The sequence below is a fragment of the Rousettus aegyptiacus genome, unplaced genomic scaffold (genome assembly GCF_014176215.1).
Source record: "Rousettus aegyptiacus isolate mRouAeg1 unplaced genomic scaffold, mRouAeg1.p scaffold_m13_p_4, whole genome shotgun sequence".
NCBI lineage: Eukaryota > Metazoa > Chordata > Mammalia > Chiroptera > Pteropodidae > Rousettus > Rousettus aegyptiacus.
In genome coordinates, this window is record NW_023416307.1 from 160266611 (window position 1) to 160286625 (window position 20015).

Genomic DNA, 20015 nt, shown 5'->3' on the forward strand with positions numbered 1-20015 from the left:
CGCCGTTCACCGTGAGTGGTTGCTGCTCTCATCTGTAAGAGCATTTTCCAAATAGCGTCTTCCAAAACCTGAGTGAGGATGGTGAATCCACACGATACAGCTGATTTGCATGCGTAATTGAAGGTCGCACGCGACGCTTTTTCATCAGAAAGCGTGTGATTCAAATTGGAGCAATTTATCCATCTTTTCCCACTTTCACTTAATTCTCACAGCGGCTCCTGAGACTTAGCTCACTGGTTTGTGGTTAATTAAGAGTTACTTCTAAGTTGAAGGGAATGTAATTTCTCCCTTAGCTACAAAAGTTTCTCTTCTTTGGCTGTTAATTTTTAGTGCGTAATTAAGACTAGCCTCGCTGTCATTCACGGATTAAGCTGTCATCAGTTGTAAACTCGTGAGTGAAACACACACTTGACACAAAAACCTGTGTCGTGTGCCTGCGTGACTGCCTCCCGACCAACGCCCGGAGGGCATCATGCAGTGCCCGGGAGTCGACAGCGGCAAACACGGGGTGCGCTGGGCGCAGGGACCCTCGGATGCAGCACCGTCCGGGAACGGATGAGCCTCTCACACATCCCGGGAGCGAGACCCGCGGGCGCTCACCACTGCACGGGGTCCCTCGCTCGGCCCCGAGTAGGCTCTTCCGTTTGCCGGGTGGACTGAGGGCTTGTTTCGTTGCAGCGAAGCCACACTGGGTCCAGCCCATCGAGGACGTGGAGCTCGCGGTGGAGGACAGTCTGACCTGGCAGTGCCGGGCGGGCGGGAAGCCCACACCCTCCTACCGCTGGCTGAAGGACGGGGCGGCCCTGGCGCTCGAGGTGAGGCCCCGTCCGGCGTCTCTGCCCCCGCCCCCCACCCGACACACTGGGGGATGCCTCGCTAGCACCCGGGGCCGGAAAACGCGGGAGTTCGCATCCGAGGAGCGGTACGGGGGGAGATGGGTAAAATCAAGCCCCCCATCTGCCTGGGAAGAGACTTCAGGTTGAATTCGTTGGGAAAAGGTGAGTTTGTGACTTTAGTCTCTAAAACGACACACTCTGTTTTGGTTTTGAGCGGGAAGGCCTCACCTCAGTCAGACGTGGTGCGTGTTCCCGCAAGGCTCCTGGGGAATGGCTGTGTGCGACTTCGTCACTTGTTGCGTGAGCGTGTATCTTCTCGGCCACGTTTGCGTGCTAGGGCAGTTACGTTTCTCCCACTGCGTATACGTAACCTGCCGTGCCATCGGAAACCCTTGGTGCCCGTGTGTTCCCAGACCCCTTTTCTGCACAGAATTCGCAGTGCCATTCATCGGCGTGATTTAAAAACTGGCGAAACATTTCCAGTCGGCGAGGTTGGGCGCACGGCACGTGTTTTCAGCCTTCGGGGAGAAGGGACTGGCCGGGCTGCTTGTCCCCTTGCACCCTCGGGCTGAAGGGTGTTTATTAGCGTTTCCAACGTGGGCGTCGCATTCTCAGATGAGAAGTCTGCATTCCGAGTCCGACTGCCTCATGCCTGGTGCACGGTGGAAACACCGGCCAGCGGCTGCGTTTTCCTCCTGAGGCGGGGCACGCCTTCCCACGCGGGGCCTTTCTGTCGCCATCCAGGACAGGATCCAGGTGGAGAACGGAGCCCTGACGATAGCGAACCTGAGTGTGGCCGACGCCGGCATGTTCCAGTGCGTCGCAGAGAACAAGCACGGCCTCGTGCGGGCCAGCGCCGAGCTCCGCGTCACGGGTGAGCCTCGCACCCGCCGCCTCGTCTAGAACCTCGTTTCCCCCACAGTGGAAATACTCCGTGTTTCCTGTCACACTCCACGTACGAGGCGTCCGCGGCCGAGGGGCCTGGGGCTTCTCATCCAGGTGACACGTTAGTGACGAGGAGAAGGAAGGCCGCTGGGTCCTGCTCAGGGCAGTGGCCCCGGAAAACGGGCGTGTCCGACCAGAGCAGAGAGCGTAGCACAGCGCTCTGTGGGGGAGGCGGGGTGCCGGGAACCGGCTCGCCAGGACCTTCTAGGATGGGTTTAGTTTTGATAAACTCAGGAGTGAGCTAGTGTAAAACTTCCAGTAAACGTCAAAAACTCCCACGGAAGACACGTCTCGCGGTTCGGACTCGGCGGCGGGCCTCGCCGGGCGCATCGGGGTCGCCCGGTGCCGACGTCTGCGTCCGGTGCTGCCTTCGCAGGCAGCTGAGAGAAGCTCAGCAGCGAACTCCTTCTCTCTCTTTTCCTTCCTTTCCAGCGTCTGCGCCAGACTTTTCAAGGACTCCGATGAAAACGCTGATCCGGGCGCAGGTGGGCAGCGAGGTGTCCTTGGACTGCAGGCCCAGGGCCGCCCCGAGAGCTGTGTCGTCCTGGCGGAAGGGCCATGCGCCGCTGCGGGGCAGTGAAAGGTACTCGGTGCCCACGGACGTGCGGCCCACTTTCCACGGCGAGGCCTGTCCACCCTGACAGCCCAGAGAGAGCCAGTTGTTTAACCAGCAGAGTGGGTCCACCCGGGAACCCAGGGGCTGCTGTGGAGCACAGGCGAGCCGCGAGGGCCCTCGGAGCCGCGAGCGGGGGCAGGAGGTGGGGACGGGCTGCTGAGAGTTCCCGGGGCTTCTCCTTGGCTGGGCGTCACCAGGGCCCCAATCCGAGGCCACCAGCTAAAGACGTTGGGTGGAGACTGGCATGGGAGGGGGGAGTTTTGCTGGCTGAGGGGAAGCCCACCCGCCTGCCCGCCCTGCATGGCCTCCCGTGGGGGACCGGGTGGCAGTGACTGAGGCCCTCCGGGGCCCCGCTCCCCTTGCCGGGAGGTTCCCCCGACCGTAGCCTCGCCGAGCAGGCTCTCGGAGTGGAGCGGGGCGCCGCGGCATCCGTGCAGGGTCGGGGCGCGTAGGCCCGGCGGAGGATGCTCTGTGCCCGTGTGGCTGCGGCCGGCACCTGCCGACCCTCGGGGAAGGTCCGGCCTCCGTCTTCCCACGCAGAGCTCGCGTGCCGGGGAGGACTTTTCTCCCTGTGGCCCGGAGGACGCTAACTGTGCGGTCCAGGGAGGTCGGCTCCGGGCCAGGGGCCCAACACAGTAAGCCGGGACGTCGCAGCAGCAGGGGGCAGCGAGGCCCACGTCTCCGGGGCTGGGGTGACGCGGCCTAACAGGGCCGCCGCGAAAAGCGAATAACGGCCCCGAGGACACCCGCGTCCTGGCACCGCACACCCGCCGTGACACCGCGTTGCCTGGGAGACGTTAGAGGGGATGAGGGTGTTGGGGCCGACCACGGCTTTACGTAGGGGTTCGCCCTGGCCCACCCGGGTGCTCAGGCCGTCCCTTGACACCGCCGAGGGGAAGAGGAACAGAGTGTTTGACAGAGGCGTTCGAGGGCAAGAGGAGACGCGGGGAGATCTCAGGAGTGCGAGGCCCCCGCCTGGGCCCGCCGGCTGAGGGGACCCCGGAAGGGCCGGCGGGCCCAGGCTCTGCAAGGTGACAGCAAGGACACAGGCCTCGGTCCCCAGCACACGACTGACGGATGCTACCAGCGGCGTCGGACTGGGAGAGGCTTCCAGCACCTTCTGGAAGAGCTCAGCCCCGGCGAGCCCTGCCTTCCTCCTGGGGCCAACGCTCGGCTGCTGACCCCGCAGCAGCAAGGCCGCCAGTTTGTGCTGCTCGGGGCCCCTGAGCTCTTGGCAACCGTCGGGGGAGAAGGCGCGACCTCCTCAGGAGGGCGGCGTGTCGTGCCCTCTGAGCCCCTCCAGCTCCGTGTCCCGCAGGTCGGGTTACTGTCCACACATGATGAGAAGCCCCCGCTGGAGGACTTAGCCGCTGGGATGCGGGCTCGTGTGTCGGATGCTCAGGTGTGTCCGAGGGGCTTTCTCAGCGTCACCTCTGCTCGGGGTCAGAGGAGTCTCGGCCTTTGCGGTGGAGTTGAAGATATTATTCTCTCTAGAAACGAGGAGGAAGCAAACAATAAAACCTGAGGCCAGGAGCCGTGGATTCACTTTTCCACAGTCACGAGGCCGCACTGCAGACAGCCAGGCTGGACCGCGTCGGATCAGAGGCCCGAAGGTCCCCCTGTGGTTGGCCGTGACGCAGCCGGCATTCACCGGCCTTCGGTGGGCTCCACGGCCACCAAGCACAGCCAGAGGGAGGACGCGGCGGAGCCCCGAGCGGGCAGTTAGACGCAGCCCAAGCAGGCAGCTAAATGCAGCCCGGCCCACAGCGGCTTTCTGGGCAGGAAGTTAATGAGTGCGTGGAGCTGGGATTTGTAAGACACTTCAAACAAGTGTGGGCTCATGGCACAGACTCTTTGGCTTAGGCTGAGCTGGGTGCTAAGTCTTCCCAGACCACTGTGGATTCTTTGTGGTGGGAAGAATTTTAAATGCCTGTAATCGTGGGCATGAATGGAACAGTGATTGTGTCCCAGGGGCCTGGTGTTTTGCACAATGGTAAACCCACTGGCGGTCACAGTAGGGTCTGCGGTAGGCAGAGGTTTTTAATCTCAGTTTTAAAAGGGGGATTAAGCAGATTAAGAGATTTTGCTAAAGGACATTGAGGGAGAAGGGTCTGCCTTCCGGCCTTCCAGAATCTCGCTAGCCCTGGTGTGGCGGCGTGAGCCACGCAGCACGTCTGAACCGTGGCGTCCTCGTCCAGTCCGTACAGTGGGACAGCAGGCCTCCCCCGCGTCCAGGCCGCTCCTTGCACGGGCTGCAGCTGCCCCCATGGCCGGCCCTTCCCCTCTGGGCAGCCGAAGCTCTGCTGAGCAAGTGGCGGCCAGATTCCTCTCCAGCTTCCCACGACGTCAGACCGAGCCTCGCGGTCACTGGGCAGCGAAGGTGCCCTGTGCCCCCAGCCCTGGCCAGCGGCTTCGCCCAAGCTGGGAACCGCTTTACATGGACCATGGCTATTCAGGCTAAAACAGATCGTGTTTGGGGGACAAATGAATTTACTGTTGTATTTGAAAATACAAGAGAAAGCAAAAATTTTTGATAGGGCATTTATGGCAGGATTTAAAATTCATTAATTTTTTAGGGCTTCTTTGTTGTTTTTCTCATAGACGACCTTGGGCTTTTCAGTAAGAAACAGAGTAAATAGGAGACTTTCTCCAGCTTAGCACAGGGCGCTGTGGGTGGCAAATACGCTAGTGATTAAGCCAATATGTAAATCTATTGTATGATACATACATAGACATATCTGTCTATCGATAGCATCAGTCAGAGCCTAAACCAGAAAAAGAGATCCAAGGATCCAACATCTTTTAAAACCTTGGCAGCCGGTAGCTGTGTGCGCGGTGGAGGTCACGTGGTGTGTCTGAGCATCTGTGGTCTGTCCGCTTTGCAAGCTTCACCCCAGCTCAGCGACAGCCCTGGACCCTTGGCGTCAGCCACGGAAATGTGCGTGAGAGCCAAGGTGCCCGAGTGACAGGGTGGCCAGGCAGGAGCCTGTGTCCCTGCTGCCTGCCAAGGCAGCAGAGGGTCCCTTCCCAGCTGAGGCCATGGAGACCGCCCTGAGTGCATGACAGACCCTGGGTGCACTCCGGGACCCCGCGCCGCCGAGGTCAAGCGCTCGTCACGCAGTTGGAAGCATCATGGTGCCGGCGGTGTGCCAGGCACCAGGAGCTCCTCTCCGTCAGAGAAGCCCGTCCTTGGTCTTGGCTTTCCAGGGTCTGCACAGGTGACTCAGGGCAGGTTCGGGGAACAGCGGAGGAAGCACAGGGAGCCCCGCGAGGGCGCAGACAGGCTTTCTGCGGAGTGTCGTGTGCGAGCAGCCGGAGACGCGGCTGGACAGGAGAAGCATGCCTGAGGCTCGGGGCGGGGCGCCTGGGTGCTCCATGGTCCCTGCGGGTCAGTGTGCGGGGCCGTGGGGGGCCGGGGGAGCCCGGGCTGCTCGTGGACAAACCAGTCGGGCCAGTCGCTGTGTCTGCGCCTCGGGGCAGCCAGGTTTCTGGGACTTGGGAGAAAGGCCTGAGCACCGGGCTCGGGCGTGGCAGGAGCTGAGGCCGCACGGAGGCGAGGTCCGGACGTGGGGGGCAGCTGCACCTCGCACCGAAGCCGCAGTATGGACACGCAGATCCTGAGTGGAGGACACCTGCTTTTATGATTTCTATTTAAAGGGTGAAGTTGCAGTTTTATAAGTGATTGACTTATTGTCAACCTAAGTCAAAGGTCATCTTAAGTCACCTGGTGAACAAATATACTAAACTTTGAAATAACCGGCATCGCTATTGAGTAACGTTTCTCTTTTCTGTGTTTTATGTTTTTCATTCAACGTCGAGAGACGAGTTTTCTGAGTGAACGCAGCGCCCTGCGCCTGCTGGCGTGCGGCGGCGTTTCCGAGGGGTCGGCGTCTGACCGCTGCTGCGTCTGCTCACCGCCTCGAATCTGTGTGTTTTCTGGACACGGTTTAAGATAGGTTTTTTCTTTCTCCTTTAAGCAAAGTAAAATTGAAAAAGACCCTGGAGAGTGCAGACGGGCATGGTGCGCGAGAAGGAAGCGCCACTGGCGTGTTTTGAAGGATGCGTCTCTTTTCTGTGTCGCTCAGCATGTAACGTGCATCAGCCGATCATTTCTGAAAACGGGCTCCACGCGAGCGTTGTTGGTCATCACCGTAAATAGTTCACTGCAGTACCACCGATTCTGAGCAGTCAGGGAACAGCCCGTTACTTCTAATTAAACACAGCAAAATTATTTTATGTTCTGTGCAGCATTTAATACTGTAGAGATTTAAATGCTTTTTAAAGAAAGAGCTAGTAGAGATCTTTCCAAACATTAACAGCCGCGGTCCACACAGCATCTCTGGAAGGCGCTGACCAGGTCTCCATGTGCATTCTACGTGGTTATGAGCTTTAAAATGCAGTGGACTTCATGTGCTGTGTGAGTCCATTTCTGTAAAAGGCACGGTTTTGGGAATGGACCACACAACCGCTGCTCATTGGAGTCGGCAGTGGGTGGAGAGGGCCTGTCAGGGTCATGGGCGGGGGGTGCGGGGCAGTTTCTGGGTCTCGACGGGGCCCCACTCCAAACCAAAAAGGGTGATGACCTGGACTGAGTCGTCAGCTCTTTCAAACAGAATGAATCACCCCGTCAGGACCCCACGCCTGGTTCCGCATGGGCATCTGGAGCTCGGGAGACACGCCCCACAGGTCAGCACCGCGTACCAGGACCTGCCCTCGGCCAGTGCGCAGGGCGTCCCGTGGGACAAGGGCCACCGGCCTCCCTGCCACCACTGCCGGGGGCGGGCCTGCTCCCCTTGCCGGAGCTGTGGGTGAACACAGGGCCCGTGCGCACAGCGTCCACCCCCCACCCCCTCACCTGGCCCCTCGCGCTCATCCCCGAGGAGTCTGATTCGTGTGTGTTCGGAAGGCCATCCCGCACCCTCACCCCTCGCCTTCACCCGACGCGTGCAGGGCAGGCGTGTGCCACAGGGGACTAAGCCAGGGAGAAGCTCCGAGAAGAGCCACCGCCTCGGCCCGGGCGGGCACAGCCGCTCTGTGAGGACGGCCGTCGCAGGGCACGCAGCATCGGAGCTCTGTTTCGAAGGACGTGTAAACCACGCAAAGCCAGAGCAGGGAAAACGCCGCCTGAAGCAGGGGAGCATGCAGGCGGAGCTGAGGCCGGACGCCCGTTCCAGGGGTTGCCTCGGGAGTGCACAGGCCCCCAGGACAGGGCCTGAGCCGCATTCTTCCCCAGGTCCTTCCAGAGTGGTGGATACTGGGGGATCACTGGTTCCGACGGGAAACGAGAGACCAGGGAAGGGGCCAGAGCCTCAGCGTGGGGGCCGCCTCCCCCGGCCCCAGACCCCCCGCCACGCACCCCTCAGGGCTACAAAGAGGAGGGCGATGGGCCCGGCCCCCACCTGAGCAGGTGCAGCTCACGGAGACCCCGGACAGGGGACGGGCCCTCCAGCATGACACAGGGTGGACCTCCCCTTGTGCCCACGGGCAGCGTGAGCTGTGTATGCGTTCGTGTGTGCGCGCCTGATCGGCACGCAGCGTGCTGACTGCCATCGCGTTACCCGCTGTGTCAGGTGAAGGTAAACGTCGATTCATCTCTCTGTTTAATTTTAGTCCATGGAAAGAGCTAAGTGTTCCAATCAGAAGGACAGGGGACAAGTCATGCCCTGCCACTCGCCGCCGGGGCCCGACGCTGGACGAGCAGCCCAGCCCCCGGGCCTCGCTCCCTCCTTGGGGAAATGGGGCCAGACCTCACCTCGCAGGGTCTGTCCCCCCTCTGTCTAGGCACCTGGGCCTCCTGGGGATGGGCTCTGGCTGCCCCACCACCCTCACCCTGGGCCGTATCCGGGTCTCAGGGGTCGGCTCCTGCTGCTGTTGGCGCCGTGGTAACGTTCACTCCTTTAATCACATGGCTCAGATCCTTAGCAGTCACCAGATTGGGTTAAAAACAAAAGAGATGAGGAACGAGAAAAGACCTTTCTTGCTTTGCAACAGTCAATTGAGTTTTACATTATTATATTCAGAAATAAATAAATTCCACCCAAAGATTATTAAAGAAATCGCTGCTTTCAGGTGTTCTCTAAAATCTCATCAGCTAAATTTTACAGATGACCACGCAGTTCTTAAATCCATACTTTAAGACTGGTTTTATGGATTATAAAAGTTAAAGCCACTTTAAAAAATATTTATGGCAGGGCGAGCGTTTTGGTGGGGACCGCTGGTTAATGAATCTACTTCCCGTCGGTTTCTTGTTTAAACTAGGTAAATTAATGGACATCCTTACTCAGTGGAAACGTTTTATTCACTGAGTTTTCTACCTGAACTGCATGCGTGTGGCCATGTGGCATTTCTCACTCAAGCCCAGAAGTCCCGTCTACAGCCACGCCACCCTGAACAAGCCCAATCCCATCTGATCTCGGAAGCTAAACAGGGTCGGGCCTGGTTAGTGCTCAGATGGGAGACCGCCTAGGAAAACCAGGTGCTGTAGGCGGTTGGGGGTGGGGGGAACATGCATTTGCCTACGGCCCAATCCTTTTTTCACTAAAAATTCAAAGGAAAAAAATACAAATGCTATTATGGAAAACTAATGTCTTCACGTTCTGTCTCTCCATTTTTCTGCTGATGTTTTCTCTCAAAGTAAGAACATCGGCTGTTTTAACGCCATCCAGATGCAGCAGCGGAGGGCATCGTTTGAATTTTGAATCATTTCTAGAAAGAAATGGGAGTCTCGGCGCATCCTGCATTTATGCTTCTGCAATGTCCTCTGGCTGGAACGCCTTTTCCTCTCACCCTAGAAAACCCTGCCCCATCCCGCTGTGCTGCGGCCTGCCCCAGGCCCTGCCAGCCAGCCTCCCCCCGCCTCGCCCTTGGGGCGTCTGTGCCCCACACCCCTGACTCGCCGTGCGGCGGCGTCTGTGCTGGCCGCCAGCCCCCAATGTGTCTCAGTCCTTGCTCACACCCCCGTCCCCCCAGGCTCCGCTCTATGTGTGTCTGTCTGGGCCTGGGGACGTCATTCGTTCATCGGGTGTTTATTTGGCACCTGCCGCTCCCCCCGACTGTGCTGCGTGACGAATCGCCCGGAACTAAAGGTGCAGAGTGGCCGTCGTCCTCTTCCTGACAGTGCCCATGGGCCGGAATCCGGGGGGCTCGGCCGGGCCGGGCCCACCTGGGCTGTCGCCGGTGGCCGACACGTGGCCGAGGCCCCAGAGCCGGGAGCGGGCTCCGCGCTGCTTTCTCATAGTCCGTGCCAAGTCCCTTCTGCACGCTGTCTCCACGTGGGCCGCTGCGGGTTCCCTCGAGACGTGGCGGCCTCAGGAGGGGTCGAAATGCGTGTGTGCTCCAGCAGCGAGCTGGAAGCCACCACCCTCACTGTCCTCGTTGGCCACAGTGGACCACCTCATGTGTGGGGGGTGGGGAGCAGGGTTCCTGGAGAGCTCACGAAGCGGGGACTCGGCCACGGCCACCTCCTGTGCGCCGTGCTGGGCACGGAGGAACCCGGAGCAGGCGGGGCAGACGCGCTGCACTGCGGGAGGAGCGGAAGGCGGGGCGGCACCGCGTGGGCTGGGACCACGGTGTTCTCGCCAGACGGAGGCAGAGTTGGTCACACGGGGCGGGCTGAGGAGTAAACCAAAGGCAGGAATGCGAAGAAGCTGCTTCCGGAAAGCGGCCCGGACAGGAACCGAGGCCTGTGCACGCGGGGTGGCCGGCCCGAGAAGCAGGGGGCCCGTGAACCTGGGGGGTAGCAGTAAAACACGAGGGGGCAGAGGCCGGAAGTGGGTCGTCAACGTGAGGCGGGGGTCAGATCTCATTTTCAGTGGAGTCAGAACCACGGGAGGGTTCCAGGTGGCGTGTGCCGGGTCTGGGGACAGGCGGGCTCTGGCCCTGCTGCAGAGACAGAGGAGAGGGCGGGAGCCTGGCCCCCTGGCGGAGGCAGCCGGCGGGTCGCGCCGGAGCCAGACCTCGGGCACCGCGGGGAAGGCGGGCCGGACGGTGCATTCTGGGGGTGGAGCCAGCTGAATCTGAGCCTTGGATGTAAGCGTCACCCCAATCACATGTGACACGCACGAGCCGCACACAGGCGTGTGGGCTCCAGAACCCTCTGGCTCAGGTGGATTCGTCCCTTCCTGGGCAGCGTCTCACATCTAAAACGCACCGATTACTTTATTTATTGCAACTGCTTCTTAGAAATGTATAAAGCTGATTTTTATGGATTTCCCCTTGAGCCTTCCTACTGCGAACACGGAGAGTGCGGTATTTTGGTGCCTTCGCCTCGCGGAAGCCTCCGCGGAGTCGGGGGCCGGGCGGCTGGGTGGGTGGCCGGGAGGGGCCGTTGTGCTTCTTGGGGGAGGGTGGGCGGTGGGCGGTGGTGGTGACCGCCGCCCGTGTCCCAGTGCCAGACGGCAAGGACTTGGTCCCGGCCGGCAGCCCGCGACGTGGCCTGGCGTTGGCTGGGGTCGGCCTGCCGAGCCGCGGCGCCCGCTGCCGGACGGACTCGGAGAGTTCGCTTTGTACGTGGCGCTTTCCTGCTTTCCGATACTTTACGATTCTCCCTCAGCGCCATGTCACAGTTAAGCAGTTTCTGTGGGCAGACGGGCGTGTTGGACCCTTTGTGGGTCTGGAACCCTGAAAACATCTGTGATTGAGGTCGAATATGTAAAAATCTTTTTTTTCCTGGAAGAAATGTTTTTCAAACCTTTCACGTGCAAATGCTAAAGAAAGAGATCTGAGCTCACAGATTCCATTAGGCACTTAATGTCCGCAGTATTTATTAACTTACTTAACTGGGACAGTCACCGCGTTCACGGCTTGCGATGGCGACGTCTCCTGGTTTAGGCGCTTCAGCGTCCTCGCGCCTCGCACGTTTGTCATTGTCACTTATTTTACTGCTCTAGCCCGGTCTTCATGGCTCTGCTTTCGAGTTTATTTCATCTCCCGACAGGTGCCGGCCAGACCTCGTCCCCTCCATGTGGCGGGTCACCGCCCTCCTGCGGCCGGGACAGCAGCTGCTCACTGGACGAGGACCATGTGTGGTGCTGGCTTCCGGCAGCCGCACCCTTTAGGGCGTTAGAGACAGTCGCGGCGAAGTGACTCGGGGACGTCACATGGAATGCTAGGCGAGTTGCACACGCTGGCCCCGGAACACACAGGACTCTCGGTGGCTCGGAGACCCTAGCAGCTGGGGCCGCACCGCCCGGCCGCGGCCGGAGCCAGGGCGAGCGAGCGGACCGCTTTGTGGTGGTTTGTGTCACAAATCAGAGTCTGAGGGGGGAGAGTCCCAAGGACACGGGACCCCCCTCGGCGGCCCCGGAATCACGTGGGAACGGTCAGAGGCGGCTGCTTGGGCCCCCAGACCTGACCCCCGGCGGGCCCAGCGACGCAGTCTGCGGAGCCCCCCAGGCCCAGCTGTGCGGCTGGCACACACCAACTCCGCTGTGCGTCACGGCTGCCCCTCAGCCGGGTGGGACGGGGGGCCTGGGGTCGGCCCTTCCCAGGCTGCACAGCGCGGGGGCGGAGACCCTGGAGGAAGCCCCGTGTTTGCCTGGGTCGAGGACCCAGCCCCTCCCGGCCCAGGCGAGGAGGACCTGGCCCTTTGCCAGGTCAGCACTGCGCCCCGCTCCGCCGCGGGCGGTCAGCTCCGTGCCAGGCTGGGCTCCGGGGCAGAGGACGCCGTGGGACGACACTGGGTCCCCCGTCACCTGCTCCCCAGAAGCGGCGTCTGCCCCGTGTGGGAGGCAGACGGCCTTGACGTCCCTCAGCCCCGCCTTCCTTCCCGGGAGCCGGCACGCCCTGAAACGGCCGAGTGGCCCTGTGGCTGGCCAGGGGCCTCAGTCTCCACGTTCTGGGAGGAAGGATCCAGAAACCGCTGTTGGGTACTTAGTCAGCTTTATCTGAAATAGAAGTAATAAAGCTGACATTGTGATTTCACTGATTTGACTCAAATCTCTTGACATTACAGAGAATCGTAATGTCAAGTTTGGGGCCCCTGCAGCCGTTCGTAGGTGTTTCTGTCCCGGGCTGAGCCATCCGAGATGCGTTTGCTGGGTCTGATTCACTGCCTCGGCATCGGCATCGGGTATTTACAGGCTTAGCAGATACTCCGTTGCTAAGGATTTAAGTGTTTCAAATAGGCTATCGCCTGAGTCTCGTGAATCACTTAGACGAACGTTTCATAGAGTTACTTAAACTGGATATGTCTTCTTAGGACCCTTTCAGGTTTGAGTCCACGTTAGTAAGAAACACTGTCGAGTCGCTGTCACAGTAAATTTGGTCCCGGACATGTTTGCCATGGCAGACGTGCGCTGGGGAAGTCTGTGTGGCAGGCAGGCGGATGTTCCCCCCTTGTGGATTTTCTTGCGGTGAAGGAAAGTGTTTCTCTCGGCTGGAGCGGGGGCCACGGCCTTCCCTGGGGCCCCCAGGTGGCATCCGGGTGCTGTGTGGCCCCCAAGACAGCAGGGCTGCGTGTCTCAGCCTGGCGCTCCCTCCGACGCTGGGTGACTGGCGGCCAGACCTCTGCTCGGCCTCTCTCTCCTTGGAGGTCCTCTGACCCGTGATCGCTGGGCTGACTTCGCCTCGAGCGCGGGTCCCACGGTTTCCTGAGCACAGCTGGGGGTTCTGTGTGAACACGGTGGGAGGCGGTGTTTGGCCGGCGTCCGGGGTGGCGGTGAGGACAAACGCCCCGGGCTCTTCCTCTCTGACGTGTGATACTGGCTTTTCTTAACCATCTTCTTTACGCTGTGCGGTGTGTATGGGGAGTGACTTCCGCTTGCAGCTAGGTCGTAGGCGCCCGTCCCTTAGGCCCCTAGAACGAGTCCTCAGAAAGCGGAGCCCAGAAAGCTCCGTGGCTCTCGACACAGCGGTTTGATCGTCGGAGTCGACCACATTCCCGTCCCCACCAGGACGTGCCTCCTGAGACCGACGAGCCGCGTGTTTGTCACCCTCGTTGGGTGAGTTACCATGACGTTCGGAACCCAGGCAGGGGACCGTGCTCAGGAATTCCGCCTTCTCAGACAGGGCTCCACCCTGGTCCCACATTAAAGCGTGCGGGGTCATCACCGGTGCTCAGATGCAGTCACGAAGGCCAAGTCGGTGTCCGAGCCCACAGTCTCCTCCCTGAGCAAGCGGTTTGACAGGCGTAAACCCGCTGCCATCCCCGAGTGACAGCACAGGCCACCGGAGGGGCATTCGCCCCCCGCTAACAACAGACTGCGCCAGGCCAAGAGGCAGATCAGCCTCTGATGACACAGGCAGCCGCCGGTGAGCGCGTGGAAGGGGCTCCGTGAGGCCCACCAGGAGCCGAAGTGCCATGGAGACCGGAGCCGCCCTTCCTCGTGAGAGCCGGGAGCCGCGATTCTGGGGTCACCCCCGTGCGTCCCCCTCTAGCTCCGTGCGGTGGCCGGAGTCCCGCTGTCGTGTGCACGGTCAGCCGTGCCGTCTGCAGACTGCGTGCCCGCTCAAGGCTGGGCCACGGCCAGGCAGGTTTGCTGTCCAGAGACAGTGGCCCCATCCGTCCAGCGAACGGCGCTTGTTTTAAGCCGCGTGGAGCCCGGTGGGCCTCTCAGAACCTCCTGGAAGGCCGGTTTACGGAGGGAGGGTCTGGTTAGCTCGCCGGCTCTTCACGTGCAGAGCCGGCGTTCTCGGAGGCCACGCGTCCGTTGCGAGATCCGTGGCTCCCGAGTTGCCGGCCGTGCCTCCGACCCTGACCCTCATTCCCAGCATCCTGAGGGCGGGTTTGCGGGGGAGAGGCATAGACCCCTGCACGGAGGGACCTCGTTCTCCCCGCATTCCGGTCGGCCCCCGTCCGTGGCGAGGGGTGGCCGTCACCCACCCTCACGACGTGGCAGGATGTGGGGGTCACCCTGCCACCAGATTAGACGTAGCACACGTAAGCCCGCAGTCGTCCAGCCAACAAGGGACAGCTTTACTTGGGTCGGGGCCTGCCGGCCTCCGACGTGGGGGTGCTCGGCCTCCTGGAGCGCTGCCCTACCCCACCCGCGAAGGCCGTGGCCGCTGTCTTACCTTAAAAGTGCTAGCTCCAGGCCACACTTAGTTTAAAAAATTGCTGTTAGGGGACAAATGACCACAGTGGATTTATTCTGATTTTCATTTCCTTTAGAGTTTCCTTTCGGAAGGACGGAGGACTCCGCATAGTCAACCTGACTAAAGCCGACGCTGGAACTTACACCTGCGTCGCAGAAAACCGCTTTGGGACCGCGAACGGCACGACGCACTTGGTCGTCACGGGTAGGTGGCTGTGGCCGGTGTGAACGTCACAGGAAAAGACCCTTCACGGGGTGCGGAGTCGCGAGCAGCGGCCGCCGTGGGGAGCCCCGTGCGCCGGGGCCCGTCCGCGCTCGCGGGGTGCGCGTGGGGCTCGTGCGCTCCCGTACGTCGGTCCCCCGAGCACAGTCCGCCTGCCCCGACGCCCTTGCCGATGCGGGGGCCGCCGCTCGGCGTCGTGCGCGCGGTGCCTCGGCTCGTGCGTCGCGGGCTCCCGGGCTGTGTCCGTGCGCGAGGCGAGCGCGGTGCCCAGGTCGCCGCCCAGCAGGGCTCGGAGGAGTCGGCGGAACGAGCAGCGGGGGAGCCGGGCGACCGGGAGTCGCCAGCGGAGAGAACGCGCGGTTGCGGGGGGCGGAGGGGGCGGGGGGCGGAGGGGGCGGGGGGGGGGGTTCACGCAGGTTTCCATGGAGACGAAGGCGGCACTGGCGGAGCCGCACGGAGGCGTCGTGGGGACGTCGCTCGGAGCTGGAGGGGGGAGCGGGACGAGCTGCGGGGGGCCGAGCCGCGGGGGGCGCGTGACGGGGGGGGCGGGGCCCCCCCGGCGGGCACAGGGCGCAACGGCCGGGTCTCGGGACACCGCCGCTCCGGACGGGGTGCCGGTGGCCACGTGAGGCCGGAGCAGAGCCACCGGCCGGGGGCGGGTCCTGCGACAGCCCTGACCGTGGGGCGGACGGGAGTCGCCGCCCGACTGGCATTCGGTCCCAGGGGACGGAGGAGAGACCGGGACCTCGCCGGCGTCTGGCGACAGCAGGAGGCGGGGCAGGGACGGGCCAGCGGGCGGGGGTGGGGCGGGGCAGGACGCGGGGCCGGCCTCTGGGGTGCCGCGTGGGCGTCGTCCCTGGGCTCGGGGGCGCAGGGCAGACGCGGTGTTGGGGCGGCGGGGTGACCCGGGGCCCGGGGCCGCAGCAGAGCAGACATGCCCATCGCGCTCCCGAGGGGGCGGTGGCAGCGGACAGCGGCGCCCGTGGGCCTGCCACGCGGCCAGGTACACGCACCTGGGCCGGGAGAGCCGGAGGACAGGGGGAAACACCGGGCAGTCGAGGGCACACGGCGGAGTCCGCGGAAAAGCAGAGACTAGGGGAGAACACTGGAAACGCGCGGACGCAGCACCGGGGAGAGCCGCGGCCTCGAGACAGCCCCGCCCCGAGGTCGAGGGGAGAAGGCGCGGGGGGGGGGGGGGGGGGGGGGGGGGGCGGTGCGGGCCGGGGCGCGGGCCGGGCGCGCGGAGGAGCCCAGCAGAGCACGCGCCTCGGCAGCCTCGGGCCCGTCTGCGCCGGGGCGCCAGGCGCTGTCACCGAGGGGCGCGCGGTGGCCTCCACGCCTGCCCCTGCGTGGCGCGAGGCAGCGTAGCCCCGGATCGCGTTTCCCAGTGACGACTCGTTTACAGGGAACCGCACCCTTTAAGCCTGTGCACCCTGTAAATCCAGGTGCTGTGATCGTTTTCACAGGCGTTCGTGGGTGTGAGGAAATATGTCAGAGGCCACACTGGAGGCGTGGGTTTCAATCCCAAAGACTGAATTGTACAGAGGGGCGCGTTGCGTGTACGTGCACGACGCACACGCGCCACCAGCCAGCGCGACAGCCTGCCGGGACACCGCTCCCCGCAGCGCCGCGGTCTCACCCGGGGCCTTGCCGTCTCCCCGCAGAGCCCACGAGGATCACTGTGGCGCCCTCGGACATGGACGTCTCCGTGGGCGAGAGCGTGGTGCTGCCCTGCCAGGCGCGGCACGACCCGCTGCTGCGCGGCACCTTCACCTGGTTCTTCAACGGGGCCCGGGCCGGCGCCGGCGACGACGGCGCCCACTTCGCCAAGGTCGGCGGGGTGAGTCGTGCCGCTTGGCGCCCGCCCCCCGCGGGCGAGGGGATGCGTGTTGTGGGCGTGGATCGGGGTCCCCAGTCCTGTCCTGACTTTGTCTTTGCAGTGACTAGGAAGGGAGCAGACTCACCCCGACCCACAAGTCGTAATCTCGGTTAAAAGCCACGTGAGCCGTGTTTACGTGACATGCCGCCGTCCACGGAGATTTTATCGTTAGTCGCCCGCGAGGGGCAGCTTCCTTGCACAAGTGTTTATTTTCAACACGAGCTGGACGAGCCCCCTTGCTAGCTGCCCATTCTGTGCACCCCCACAAGGGTCATCTTAGTTAAGCCCCAAAATGGTGCTGGGCGTCAATGGCAAGACTTTTCATTTTATAGGTGCACGAACTAAGGATTTGAAATGTTCACTGAACGTTTATTAACTCACTGAGGGTCACTGAGCTCATTAACAATGAAACACATTCAGGCCTAGACCCATGTGTCCCCAAACTGTAAATGCTTTATGATCTTGCATCCTGCCCCATTTGCAAACGGCTCTGTGTGACCAAGAGTTACAGCTCTCAAGGAGAATTGACACTTTGAGGAGAACTGTTAGGAAGTGGCCCCGTGTGGGTGAGCCACACAGATGACGAGCAGGCCGCACTGTGGGGCCCCTGGCTGCATGGCCGCAGCCCCAAGGCCACCCCGTGGAGGCCTGTTTGCGCCGGGCCAGGGGTGGCTGCATGGCCCAGCTCGGGCATCCTGGTGCGTGGGGCCATGTGGGCCTCGTTCTCTGGACAGACCGATGGCGGGGACTTCTCGTGACAACCTTTGTATTCGTGTCCACAGCACCTTGACGTGTGAGGGTCATGTGCAATGTAACGGGGGGACGTTCTGGCTTGAGTCGTCCCCACCCCAAAGTTTCGTCAAGTCCTGCCGTCCAACTGCAGAAGAATGGGCCATGTTGTCCCCTGTCCGGTTCCTGGCTCAGAGCCTGGGGCCCTTGGAATTTCCTGGGTGACAGAAGTGACTTCTTTCCAATGAGGCGGTTGCTGGTGCCCCTCAAGAGCTGCAGGATGGGACCTTGGCACCAGGGAGACCCGGTGTGGCTTGGGGCTCAGGGCTATCAGCGCCCCCAAGATTTCCTGGACAGGGACCGGGCAGGTGGTTCTGCTCATGGTCTGTCAGGCGCAGCCCACGGAAGGGCCCGAGAGCTGCTGCTGGGCAGGAGTCCACTGGCTGGGGCGCTGCACCCCCACTGCTCAGGGAAGACACCCCTACACCGGCGCCTCCCAGGCCTCACCGTGCACCCCTTCCTCTGGCGGGCTGGCCGCACCCTTTGTAACAACCTGGTCAGTGTAAATATGTGCCCCCTCCCCTCGTGTTCCCCGAGCCATTCTAGCAAATCACTGAACCCAAGGAGGGGCCGTGGGCACCCGGATTTGCGGCTGCTCGGGCAGAAGTACAGGTGACGGTGTGAGACTTGAGACTGGCGTCTGGAGGGGCCTGTCGTGTAGGCCTGAGCTCTGAGCCAGCAGGCTGTGAAGCCAACGCCAGGCAGAACTGAGTTGAGTCACAGGACACCAACTCGTGTGAGGACTGCTCGGTGTGGGGCACGCACACCTGCCGTCAGGTGTGCTGCGTGCTGAGCGTGAGCTGGGTGGTTGACGGCGGGGAAGGCACCTGCCCGTCCTGGCTTGGCGGCCGTGCCTGTGAACTAGGCCTCGTCGGTCGTGGGGCTTTGCAGACGCAGCGAGTCCTGCTGGACCCGGCCGCCCTGGCCCCACGTGCCCAACTTCCCCGTAAAAAGAGCCTAGCCCAGCACACGGAGGCAAGGCCGCCGGCCGCAGACGCGGACCCTGGAGAGAGGGACACGCACCGCTGTGGCTGGCGCCGAAGCGGGCGTTCCACAGCCCAGGAGGCCGCAGACCGGGGGCTGGAAGGGACAAGGCAGGGCCCTGGCCTGGGCACACGGGGCACAGGCCTTGGTTTCCCACTTCCGGCCCCGGGACTGCAGGGCAATTCAGTGCCACTGTTTAAAGCCACCCACTCGTGAACCTTGTACGGCAGCTGGGAAACCTGATTTGATGGCCTTTTAATAGAAAACAAAATGAGATTTTTCGACGCCTCGCCACGGCGAAGCTCGTCAGCGCCTCTTCCGAGTCCTGTGATCTGGTGTACCCCGTCTTAGGGGTCCCTTTTCCTCGTCATTCTGCCTGATTCAGGGCTTTTAGCAACTTCACCAGCTGCTACGAACCGTTAGTATTTCTTTTACAATTTCATTAAGTGCCCTTTTCTTAAATCGTTAATTTCTCCCATCACAGTAGAAAAAGGCGTTTGCCAGTCTCCCACCAGCGCTTTGCTCCATGCTCAGGGTTTATCGCTTGCCTTTCCTGGGGACAAGGGTGGAGTGTCCCCTTCATAAAGACCCCTCATCCACGCTGGAAAAGGCTGCTTCTCTGAGCCAACTCTTGTCCTGGCTTTAATTCTGAGGCAGAGAATTTGCTCTGAAACACTGGTTTCCCTTGCTGTATGATGGGGTTTAGCTTGGGTTTTAAATTGTTGATGATCTTTTGTCTAATACAATGCCCTCTGATTTAGCTAATACTAAAGACACATAGGACAGAGACCAAACACCCAGAGTAGTTGGATTTTAACGTACACCACACATTCTCAGAGCAGAGTTTTAAGACCACATGAGGTTCCCGTGTCACGTGGCTGACCCTGCTTTCCGCAGGCCTGCGAGAGGCACAGAATCGTCTCTGCCAGCCCCGGACAAGAGCCCGAGTGGCAGACCCCGCTCCCAGCGTTGCCAGTCCCGTCCTTCCCTGACGCGCCAGCTCGTGGCCCAGGCATCTTTATTGACTTTGCCATCGGTAACTTAATGCGCTCTGTGAGTGTGACGCGGCGAGTATCCACGGTGACGCCGCCCCGAGCGCAGGCCACCCTGCACGCCGGGTCCGCCCCCGACTGTGCGCTCCCGGCAGCGGCCACGCGAATGCCCAGGACGTGCGTAGACACAGTTTTCAAGAACAGTGAACGCGAGGGAGGGGGCTGGAGGGCGCACAGTAGGGGCCATGCTGTCGAGGAGAATGGGCCGAAAGCCTCACTCATCGCTTTCACCGACTCGGCCAGTTCCCGTTGGGACTATTGTGGATGATCAGTATTTGTTCATTAAAAAAAACATGCGTTTTAGGGAAAAACTTCATCCGCTCAGAAAGCTCCAGCAGTTTAGGTCCGATCTGTCGTGTACAGGTGAAGACACCAGCCCCAGGTCTCAGCGGAGAACTGTAGGTTGAGAAAAGCTATTAAACCCAGTGTCTAGAGCAAACACACATCGCATAGGAGGAGTGTGGGGCCAGGGCCCACGGGGACAGGCGCTCTGGGACCTGCGGGCGGCGAACGGCTCTCCCCTGTGAGCGTGGCGTGCGGGGACCTCCTGGGCGAAGGGCCGTCAGAGGCCAGGCAGCAGGCGGCACAGCCTCGTGTGCATCCCGTGGACTGATCCGTGACAGACGAGGATATGTGTGGACAGGCATCACCGGGAGCGA

The 20015-nt window shown here is 61.7% G+C and overlaps 1 protein-coding gene and 1 pseudogene across 5 annotated transcripts in view; both read left to right on the top strand.

The window, feature by feature from the left end:
• Positions 1-20015, top strand: part of LOC107517420 (contactin-3) — a 103772-nt gene that overhangs the window by 58236 nt on the left and 25521 nt on the right. For 4 of the 5 annotated variants that reach the window (XR_001598507.2, XM_016158114.2, XM_016158115.2 and 1 more), the window contains 5 exons: positions 679-815; positions 1581-1710; positions 2214-2364; positions 14507-14634; positions 16317-16492. Coding sequence is in view for 4 of the 5 variants with exons in the window: in XM_016158114.2 (XP_016013600.2) it covers positions 679-815; positions 1581-1710; positions 2214-2364; positions 14507-14634; positions 16317-16492 (722 nt within the window). In the remaining variant the exon portion in view is untranslated. The remainder of the gene's footprint in view (positions 1-678; positions 816-1580; positions 1711-2213; positions 2365-14506; positions 14635-16316; positions 16493-20015) is intronic. The other variant, XM_016158116.2, reaches the window with a different exon arrangement.
• On the top strand, positions 8766-8884 carry LOC118602356 (annotated as a pseudogene).